Genomic DNA, 11,625 nt, shown 5'->3' with positions numbered 1-11,625 from the left:
TGTTGTTTGTTGTTTTACCTTTAATACGTAAGAACATTAAAAATGTAGTTCTTTCTTGTACTCAAGTAAATCTTTGAATTACTTTTACTTGAGTAAAAGTAAGAAAGTAATAGATTTCTAATGTAATTAAGTATTAAATTATATTTAATATGAAACGTAGTGCAGTAAAAAGTACAATATTATGCTTTGGAATGTTGTGAAGTAAAGTTTTCTAAAGAAAAACACTCTGATAAAGTACAGACACCTGAGAAGTACTTTTACAGCAGAGTAAAAATACTTCACTACTGTCTGCCTCTGCTCGCTTACACTAGAGCTATTTGTTTGAAATAGGCATCTCTAATGTTATTATATTTGCTGCACTGTGTGAGGACCTCTGGCTCCGTCAGTGCAGTGTGAACACACTCTGGCTCTCCAGCTCTGCTTGTGTCGGCCCGTCTGTGTTCATTAATACGATATTTAATCAGCAGCTTTCTCTGAGGATAGTCTTTAATACTGCTCAGATATGGTGCCAATTTATAATCAGATTTTATTCTGTGGAAGTAGTTTATTTCTGTAATTGAGTTACTTTATGGTGCCAATCAGGGGCGGATTTAGTGATTTTGGGGCCCCAGGCAAAATATAGGAATGGGGCCCTATATATTTGCACACATTTACCTAGATCAGTCTTGAGGTTCCTTTTTTGTTGTGATGCTTGCTGCTGCACAATGGTGCCCCACAGTTGTGTCCAATGTTTCTACATTTTTTCATGTACATGTTATAATGGCTTTCTTTCATGCTGTAGACCACGAAATAGCAATTGATTTACAGTTTTCACAAAAACTAAATAAATTATAAAATGATAAACCTCACAACTGAGCCTTTAAACCATTTTTTAAGAAAAGAGATGAGTCGGAAGTATAAAATATGATATTTATTTAAAACGGGGTTATGTGGGTGGATTTTCGCATTGGTCTGAACAAAAACTGCAGATGGGATTATTGAAAATGCACATACATTCTCTGCCAGCAGGAAGCGCTTTTGGAACATCAGAAATACAGCGGTTTCCTCGGTAACGGCTGTAAACAAAGCAGCGCTGCTCATAAACGCTACTTTATCAGATAAAATGAAAATGCAACCGAAATTTTTCTGAAGACAGTCGGTTCCCTTCAGAGATTCATTCATATAAAAACTTGAATTAGTGAGAATGAGAAAAATATAGCCTATATTGAGGAGGAAAGTCCACTGAAGTGTTACCAGCGTAAGCCTGTGTGTCGAAGGCTGACTAATTCTAAACTTTAAAATACACTTATTTTAGTTATTTTAACTGCAAATTTAAATGAAAAAATAATGAAATGGAAATTATACATTTACACACCTAAGGATTATATCAACCAAACAAGTAACTGCGTATGCTTCCTCTACTTGGGTCCTTCTCACAAATGAGTAAGCTAAGCGGCATTTAAAACAATAAACATATAATATGCACTGTTGCTCAATATTTAATTACAGCTTCAGATACATTATATTTTCATTTGCTACAAGCAGGATACACGAGAAGTGTGTTCAACTCGGACACGCAAACGGTTGTCGTGGTGATAAACACTCTGTAGACCACGAAATAGCAATTGATTTACAGTTTTCACAAAAACTAAATAAATTATAAAATGATAAACCTCACAACTGAGCCTTTAAACCATTTTTTAAGAAAAGAGATGAGTCGGAAGTATAAAATATGATATTTATTTAAAACGGGGTTATGTGGGTGGATTTTCGCATTGGTCTGAACAAAAACTGCAGATGGGATTATTGAAAATGCACATACATTCTCTGCCAGCAGGAAGCGCTTTTGGAACATCAGAAATACAGCGGTTTCCTCGGTAACGGCTGTAAACAAAGCAGCGCTGCTCATAAACGCTACTTTATCAGATAAAATGAAAATGCAACCGAAATTTTTCTGAAGACAGTCGGTTCCCTTCAGAGATTCATTCATATAAAAACTTGAATTAGTGAGAATGAGAAAAATATAGCCTATATTGAGGAGGAAAGTCCACTGAAGTGTTACCAGCGTAAGCCTGTGTGTCGAAGGCTGACTAATTCTAAACTTTAAAATACACTTATTTTAGTTATTTTAACTGCAAATTTAAATGAAAAAATAATGAAATGGAAATTATACATTTACACACCTAAGGATTATATCAACCAAACAAGTAACTGCGTATGCTTCCTCTACTTGGGTCCTTCTCACAAATGAGTAAGCTAAGCGGCATTTAAAACAATAAACATATAATATGCACTGTTGCTCAATATTTAATTACAGCTTCAGATACATTATATTTTCATTTGCTACAAGCAGGATACACGAGAAGTGTGTTCAACTCGGACACGCAAACGGTTGTCGTGATAATAAACACCGTAAACAGCAACCATTCTCATGTCAGCTCTTAATGCGCATCTCGTATATGAAAAGCATTTTAGGGGGCCCTTGGCTTTTGGTGGCCCAAGGCGGTCACCTATCTTTGCCTAATGGGTAAGTCCACCTCTGGTGCCAATCATGAATGTATTCTTTCTGGGTTGTTTTTTTTCTGTTTCTTTAATTTTTGAATACCTAAACCGAATTGTTGAATCAATTTGATGTTTTTCCACTAAATAGTGCATGGGGTCACTCTCTGGGTGGTTTTTCCCTGTATGTGAAAGCACTGTGATGGTAGCTATTTGTCGGGGTGTCTGATAGGTGGAAGCAGAACTTCGCTGCTCTCAGCGAGAGCAGAGGAAATCTGCCCAGTTCTGCTCTGCAGCCAAGACGTGGGGCATTTCTATGAATTCCTATGTTTCTGCAGAACTCAAGGTGGAAAATTTCAATATAGTTTAGTTTAATTTTGGGAGGAAGAATGGGTTTGATGATGCTATCGAAGATTTTCAGCCACAGTTAAATGGGTGAGTTGAATTTGAACAGTGGTTTTCTTATAGGCCTACTGTAAAAAGCCCTGAATGCCTTATCCGTCAGATCTTTTATTGAACTATTGAACTGTCCAGAGGCTGAGATGGTCAGACCCAAATAATTATAAAAGGTGACATGGTTAAGAAGTTTTCCCCCAATCATAAACTCTTTTTTTCCCCCAGCAAGACAATTGGGCTTTTTCTGAAAGATCAGGTAAGGCCCAATCATTGCTGTACTTTTCCAAGATGGAGATGCTTTGGTGCAGCGCCTCTTCATGAGGCGACAGCAGCAAAAGGTCGTCGGCGTACAGGAGACACATGATTTCTCTGCCCTCGAGGGTCAGACAGGTCAAGAGGACTCTCTCTCTCTCTCTTGTTTTTCCTCAAGTTGTATCGAATAATATTTTTGGTGTTTTGACTGGATCTTAATTAAGATTGTTAAATAAAGTAGCTTTAAATTTCAAAGATTCTCACTCTCTCTCTCTCTCTCTCTATATATATATGTAAATGAGTTTGAAATTGAGATTTCCAATGGAAAAGTAATATAAATTAACACAATGTTAAAAGTCAAAGTCAGTACAAGCTGATTAATACTTGTTTTACTCTACAATATTTAAATAACTATAGGTATTACTCTTTGTGAATGCTTACTTACACAAATAATTATATTACATAATTAAATACAAAAAATAAATACAAAATAAATAAGGCTCGTCAACCTCTATCGCTAAAAGGAATAGTTCACACAAAACCTTTTAATTATTAGCCATATAATATTTTTAGTCATCATTCACTTTCTTTTGCAGTGTTTCAGAACTGTGGAGACCCCGTAGCGACTCCACTACTCCCTATCAATGGTGCAATATCCGTGCGCTTCCCCATATAGTCCCATGCAAACTTCGACATAACAAAGATAAACACTGCTAAAATTAATACGTATTTAGCTCGCATTACATCTCTTGTCGCAATCGATAAAACATCAATCGCGTGTAGCTGCTTTAGCGTTTATACCGTTTTACTCTAAATGTACAAAAAGAAGTTCCGGTTAGATAAAATCGCCAGAGAGCCACATGTTCTTCCTTTCAGAGTGAATGCCGAAGTCGCGAACGGACCATGTCTAGCGGTTCTGCTGATTACAACAGGTAAAATCGTTACGACACGTAACCTTCATTCACTTTATGTCAAATACTGTCCATAAATGTGTATCTTCTTGAACTAGAGAGGCGTCGGGCTAATTATAGCGCCGGTGCTGTGGATTTTGACATGGCGCAGGCCGCGCAGCTAACTAACGCCTGTTAGCTGCGTATGCTTACATGTGTATTCTCACGTACTCGGCGCTCATGTGCGTCTATGACTAAATTGGCTATTTTAATGCTGTTTTTTTTTTGTAAGTGCCGTTATTAAGGACCGAAACGTTGACTAGTAAGCTATCTAGGCTTCACGCCCACCCTGAAATCTAACTCGTGGCCTCCATGCTTGAGGCCTTAAGTTCACTACCTTTTAAATATTGCAGGTATATTTCATAAAGTCGTAGTTGTTGTCTTTCTTTAGCCATTTTTATCGGGAGCTAAATAAATGATAATATAATAATTATCGGTAGTAGAAACCGCTTTTAGAACATCAAACGTGACGAGGTGATTCTACTGTAACAAGTCGGACCAAATTTGGGCGTAGGCTTCAAGGTAGACCATAACTAAGTTATTTTCACTGAATACAACCCATTATTCGCTAAAATGGTTATTTACCGCTTTGATTGTTAACGGTCGTCCACGTGGCATTTTTTGGGACGTGCAGTCGTTTGCACGCGCGTTTCCTGAAGGCTCGAGTGATACTAGAAACTTCTTGTATTAAAAGTGTATTCTCTATTTTTTTTTAAGCTCACGAGATCGAGACAATGGGGGGCCTGAAGGAATGGAGCCTGATGGTGTCATCGAGGTTTGTATCCTAGTGAAGTCTGGAGGGGTGATTTAGTGCTTCTAATAAATATCTGGGTTGGTGATGAAGATTTTTGTCAATCCATGTACTTCCCTTACGGTGGGCCAAAAAATTGTCAGTAGTGTAATAATGCATGAATCGCAGCTCACATACTTCACTTTTTAAACCAAGCAACTTTGTTGGTGAGCACGCACAGCAAATGTGTTGAACACAAGCAAAATCTGTGTGATTGCACAGATTCCTGTAAAGCCCACTGGATTTTAACTAGCAAGAATAAATGTGAGCACACCTTTACATGTTGCCATCTAAGTTTCCTAGTTGGAATGGTCTCAAGTCACATTTGTGACTGGGGAAACTTGGGGACTATTTTGAGAGTTGGGTGGGCGATATGACGGAAAACTTGTTTCTGGGTAACGATATATATGACAATATAGTTATTTTTTGCTTTAAATAAGGTCTTTATGACATCAACCTTTTGATACCATAGAAATTTCATAATTCTTGTCACGAGTATCACAAACTAATACTAGCCTCAATTTAAAGAAACAAAACTCAAGCTCCCTGAAGACAAACAGTCGGTGATTAAATAAGAAACTAATGTTGCAGTGACATAATTTCCCCCCCCCCACAACATCTGTTGAATTCTCTTGCCTTCACAACCATTTATGCATGTATAAATAACCATTAGACGGCATATCAGCATGGTGAAAACAGCATTTATTTGACTGATATTTCAGAATTGCCAGCAAACTGTCCAGATAACATGGTGAATGTATACAACAGCATGGGTAATGATAATATGGTTGTCAGTTAATACATTTGATTCATTTTCAGAATCTGTTGGATATTAATTTAATGTCTTTAGTGAATTTCAGCTTTAATAAGATTTTCCCCCGGAGATAAGCAAACATGAACGAGCCAGTTGCATAAACTCAGCCTTTATGTCTTAAGACTCCTTCCCCCTTGTCAAACAGCTAGTGGGTCAGACTTGTTCTTATTTTCCCCCGATTCAAATTAGACCAGTTTACATTATGCGTGTGAAATAATGACCAGTCTTTTAGAAGAAAATTAAATGACTAATTTATAAATCTACTTTAAGCATTTTATGCAACCGGCCACACCGGTGTCCTATGATTCTTGTTCTTTCCGACTACAAACACTTGAATGCAGTGACTCCTAATTATGAATTCAGAAGTAGGAAGTTGAACATGTGAAGGGAACAAACAGGGCTTTTGCTGCCATTTAAAACTTGACCAACTGACATGCCCCAATATAGAACAAAGGTGCTTATTGAAAATCCCAAGTGTAATTTCAATATTACAGTGCTTTTCATGTGTCCTCATTGTTTGATGTGATTTTGAAGGCAGCATATTACCCCGTCCCATTAGCTTACAGTAAGGATATTGTCTGTACTTGGTGAGCTGAGTGCATTAAGTGAGATCTCACATGCATTATTTTACAGAGCAACTGGAACGAGATTACGGACAATTTTGATGACATGAGCCTGAAGGAAACTCTCCTTCGTGGAATTTACGCTTATGGTTTTGAGAAACCCTCGGCAATCCAGCAGAGAGCTATAATCCCTTGCATAAAAGGTACAAACAAGTTCAGTTACATTTAACGTTTGCTTGACATGCTTTTTCAGTAAACAAGTTTTATTCATTTTTATGCTATTTGCCTAATGTATATTTATTTGTGGTCTATTTAATTCAAGCGTGAATCTCAACTGATAGCATGTGTTATGCATTAGTGTGAATTGCTCTTTTATTTGTCCGTAGGATATGACGTTATCGCTCAGGCTCAGTCAGGCACTGGTAAAACGGCCACATTTGCCATTTCCATCCTGCAGCAGTTGGAGATTGAGCAGAAAGAGACTCAGGCTTTGGTCCTGGCACCAACCCGAGAGCTCGCTCAGCAGGTATGCTGTACCTGAGGTCACCATAAACTTAGTGTCTCAGACCAAGGCGGCATATTCTGGCAGTAGCCCGATTCAAGGTACTCTTTTGCTGTTCTTCCTGCTCCATCAGTCATTAAATGTGGATGTAATTTTAATTTGTATATTTTTTTTTTGGCAGGAAGTAATTAGTTAGTGCTTCAGCCAGAATAATTTACTTGAGTACAAGAGTGTTTACTGTTAGTGGTTGGAAATGAGATTTTAGTTAATGGTTTGGTTGTTGGACTGCCAGGTGAATTCCATGGGATGATTGTAGCAAAATGGAAAAGCTGTGGACAAAAGTGAGAGATGGTATTCTGTTTTTGGGACTGTCTTGTTATGGAGATGACCTTTTCATCTGGTCATACCTGTCCAATATTTGGCTTTATTAGTGCATGGTGACCATCAAACATCAGTACTTGAGGAAATGAAGCATTCTTTTTATTTTAAATGTTTTTCTTTTTTTCTCTTCTCTCTCTGCTCTCTAGATTCAGAAGGTTATCCTGGCCTTGGGTGACTACATGGGCGCTTCTTGCCATGCCTGCATTGGAGGCACCAACGTGCGGAACGAAATGCAAAAACTCCAGGCGGAGGCTCCACACATCGTCGTTGGCACGCCAGGCCGTGTGTTTGACATGCTGAACAGGAGATACCTGTGTAAGTAGTGAATGCAAATAAATTGGATTAAAACCGGCCTGCCCAGTTGGGATGCAGTATGATATGATGGTATCATCTTTCGGGACTGACTTGTTATGGAGACATTTACAACTTAACTGATCATACATTTGACCACCATGTTTTAACAGTTTAGTAAGGGTTTGAATTACACTAAGTTTTTTTTGTTGTTGTTTATAGCTCCCAAATGGATCAAGATGTTTGTCCTTGATGAGGCCGATGAAATGCTGAGTCGTGGGTTCAAGGATCAAATCTATGAGATTTTCCAGAAGTTAAGCACAAACATCCAAGTAAGTCCATGTCTTGATCCCAGACTCTCAATGGAGGTGTCTTCCGCTCAAAAGAACTGTGCTAAAATTGCAGATTCTAGGTTCTCCTGGTTTATGCAATAATGCTAGCAGAGTATCGTGTGGAAGAAGAGCAATAGCCCTGCACCGGAAATGAAACCGAGTCGGACCTCTTTCTTAATGTCCAGTGGCTTATGTTTCAAGGTCCAGAGCAACAATACATTTTCAAGTGGAAGAAATCTTGAATATCATATTTTTTTAAAAGAAACTGTGACTTTAAACTTTCCCAAAAAAAAAGTAAAATCAAGTCAAACTGGAGACATTCTGTGCTGTTTCCAGGTCACTCGTCAAATTTGCAACTCTTTTCAGTCAAATGTTCTCACTTCCATTGGAAATGATGCAATGAGAACCTTGTACATCAAATCATGCTGAAGAACACAAGCATCACGTTAGCCAGACTTTAATGACAGCATCACCTGAGCTGCGTGAACTCAAAAGCAAGACGTGACCAATCAATTACTTGGTTTATTTTCCTCACAGTTATGCTGCTAAAATCTTCCCCATTACCGGTTATATTAAATGCAGAATCCTTTACTAGTGTTTTCAGAATTGAATTGTTTTAGTTAATTCTCTAACAGTGTCTTTTGTTGCCAGGTTGTGCTGCTTTCGGCCACCATGCCTGCTGATGTGCTGGAGGTGACCACCAAGTTCATGCGTGAACCTATTCGCATCCTGGTGAAAAAGGAGGAGCTGACTCTGGAGGGTATTAAGCAGTTTTACATCAATGTAGAACGAGAGGTGAGGAACTGGTTGTCTCTTTTTAATGTCTCATGTCCCTTCTTTTAAAAAGCGCCATGCTAAAATCACCAGCTCAAGGCCTTCTGGCCTTGCTCTGGTGTTCATGCTAGTACTGGTTAATCTTTTAAGAAGGAAGAGCAAAAGCACACGGTCGGAAATGAGTCTAGGACAGACCTCTTTCTTAATGTCCGGTGTCCAAGGTCTCGAGATTTTGTGCCATACATATTATGAAATCGGGATGTTGATGTAGGATGACACCTTGCGGTGATTCTCCGCTAATGCTAATTTATAACTTATGCTGTAGGAGTGGAAGTTGGACACGCTGTGTGACCTCTACGAGACCCTTACAATCACCCAGGCTGTTATCTTCTTGAACACGAGAAGAAAAGTTGACTGGCTGACTGAGAAGATGCATGCCAGAGATTTCACAGTGTCTGCTCTGGTGAGTTGATGTACATGCACGTTAATGGATGAAACATGAAAAAAGGTTTAATCGTTAATGGTAGGCCAGGGATTGGTATACGAGACCGATTGCCCATTATGATGTTTAATGCTGGATGAAGTATGAAATGATGGTCTACCATCTTTCGGGACTGACCTCTTTTATGGAGAGATTTGTTTCTAAACATAACTGATCGTACTTGTCCAGAGTTTCCAAACCAGTGTGACGTTTGTGATGACTTGCATTGGTTAAAGCAGTCTCTCCGTTTTTTTGTTTTGTTTTTGTTTTTAGCACGGAGACATGGATCAGAAGGAACGAGATGTAATCATGAGAGAGTTCAGGTCTGGCTCTAGCAGAGTGCTCATAACCACAGATTTACTGGTGAGTAGGGCTTCTGTTTTTAGAATTTCTGAAAGGCTTGTTGCGTTCCCACAAGCATTGGGACAAATGGCCATAAAACTAAGATATACATTAAAGTGATTTGAAGTTGTTAGAAGATTCAGCACTAAGTTGCTCATTAAATGTTCATGAATTGTGTTTCTACTTGTACGTGTAAATTGACCGATTTTGAATGAGTTTTTATTATTTAAATTGTTTCTAGTCCTCTGAGAAAACTATTGTATGCTAGTAATATCCATGGAAAAGTTAATAGTCTGTCCAGAATCAAAGTTTTTATTACAAATGGCTTCAGTTTTATATATGTTTTTTTTTTTCCTAACCTGAAAATGAAATGGCTGTAGAAGGCTTGGTGTTAAAGACTACTATTAAAAAATAATAATTTTCGAGTTGTGCATCTTTAGCATTACTGACCCTGATATCCCTGTTCCTCAGGCTCGTGGGATTGATGTGCAACAAGTTTCACTTGTCATCAACTATGACTTGCCAACAAATCGTGAGAATTATATCCATAGGTGAGTAAAACGTTCAGGTGTCGACACTGTCTGCGTTTAACGATTCATTTTTAATGTTGATGGTTTCGCTATAATTGTAATTTCTCAGGATTGGCCGTGGAGGTCGGTTTGGCAGAAAAGGTGTAGCCATCAACTTCGTTACTGAAGAAGACAAAAGGATTCTTCGAGACATTGAGACGTTTTACAACACAACTGTTGAGGAGATGCCCATGAATGTCGCTGACCTGATTTAAACTTTGGAGATTTTAATGCGGGGATAGCTGTTGAATGATCACTTCCATTTGCGCTTCTTTTATTGGAAGAAAAAAAACCTACTCTCCTCAATGCTGGCTGCGGATCCGACTTAAGAATTCGATACGTGACGTTGACTCTCTGTGTGGACTGTTGTAGACTCCAACCATATCAGTATTTACTGGTGGTGGTATTTACAAAACATGGGTTCTTTACATGTATTCTTTTCCAGGTATTTTTTCCCTAGTATGTTCAAAATATACGTGTTAGATGTTCTTCATCGTTTAGTAATTTACTTGTGGACTAAAAGATACAAGTGCTGCATTAAGTCTGCCAATTATGTTATGCTAACACATGTGTGCAGTTTAACTTGGTTCACTTCACCTATTTAGTAATATAAAGGCACTTTTTAGTTTTGTGCAATGTATACTTTAAATGTATATTGTTTTATCAAGAACTTCTTTTTGTGAAGTCCTCTTCAAAGGTGGGTCTTAACAATGTTCAATGATCCATGTAGTGTTTGGTCCATTTGACAGTAAAGAGGATGATTATTCTGTCCATGAATTGTTGTCCAGTGTCTTGAATTCGTTCATTCCACACAATCGGAGTAATTACTGAATTTTTTCTATAAATTAACAATTTAAAGTAATGAATAGAAGTAAAATCCTTTTCAAATTTCTGTTCAAAGCTGGAAGATTCAGTATTTGGTCCGAAGAATGCGGACACCACACCCTTATTCACTTCCTTTTATTGATGGAAAAATCCTATTTGTTGAGGGAACCAGGATTGCGTTTCCCAAGAGCATTGTAAGCTAACTATGCTCGCAAGTTCCACTGAAATCTGGGGCGATTAACTTCCAGGTTGGCCTACAAAAACATACAATCTCTGCAGCACTTTATTAGTAGAGGGTGTCCACATACTATTGGCCAGGTAATGTATATGTGCAATCACTTACTGGACAATAATCAGATTAACCTTTCTTCAGAAAGTAAGAGTTTCAAGTTTGTACGTTCAAACATCTCCTGTTGAGCACATTTGAAATACAAATCTGCCAATTTTCGTGTGTGGCACTGGCTACAGAGGACACATCCTAAGCCTTAATGTGTCCAGTAAAGCAAAACTAGTCCATTAGAAGAACAAAAACTGCCTATCATGTATTCAGGAATATATTCAGAAATAATTTAATACCAGTCTTGTAAGGTGAATGTCAAAGACAGGCTGAGCATAGTCAAATTAATTAAATATAAATATTCTGGACAGGAGAAATTTATTCTGCTTCTATAAAGAAAGCACACATGAAAACCGCAGCACAGAAATGTTAAAAGACACTGCTGTTGACCTTGAGAGTGTAATGTGTGGCATGATAGAAGAATGTTTTAGGATCCATTTTAAGACATTACTAATCTTTATCTCAAAATCAATCCAAATAATATGTGGGTTTGTAAAGGGCTACTATTTAGAAGCACTATTAAAAAATTTGCTATATACATCTCCATT

At 38.0% G+C, this 11,625-nt stretch overlaps 1 protein-coding gene across 2 annotated transcripts; it reads left to right on the top strand.

The window, feature by feature from the left end:
* The first annotated feature begins 3,963 nt into the window (after positions 1-3,963).
* Positions 3,964-10,692, top strand: eif4a2 (eukaryotic translation initiation factor 4A2). Of its 2 annotated transcripts, XM_016478131.1 has the most exons (11): positions 3,964-4,058; positions 4,794-4,851; positions 6,314-6,446; positions 6,630-6,769; positions 7,273-7,441; positions 7,640-7,749; positions 8,401-8,544; positions 8,849-8,986; positions 9,278-9,367; positions 9,818-9,897; positions 9,986-10,692. In XM_016478131.1, exons 1-11 carry the CDS (start codon positions 4,030-4,032, stop codon positions 10,128-10,130), a joined length of 1,236 nt encoding a protein of 411 aa, XP_016333617.1. In that variant the 5' UTR covers positions 3,964-4,029; the 3' UTR covers positions 10,131-10,692. The 2 variants fall into 2 exon arrangements, with proteins under 2 accessions (XP_016333617.1, XP_016333618.1); XM_016478132.1 differs by lacking the exon at positions 9,986-10,692 and having other exon boundaries at positions 9,787-9,841.
* The last annotated feature ends 933 nt before the right edge of the window (positions 10,693-11,625 follow it).

This window comes from Sinocyclocheilus anshuiensis, unplaced genomic scaffold, assembly GCF_001515605.1.
Source record: "Sinocyclocheilus anshuiensis isolate Anshui unplaced genomic scaffold, SAMN03320099.WGS_v1.1 scaffold436, whole genome shotgun sequence".
Taxonomy (NCBI): Eukaryota; Metazoa; Chordata; class Actinopteri; order Cypriniformes; family Cyprinidae; genus Sinocyclocheilus; species Sinocyclocheilus anshuiensis.
Note: the sequence above shows the minus strand (reverse complement) of the source record. Positions and strands in the feature narration are given on the sequence as shown.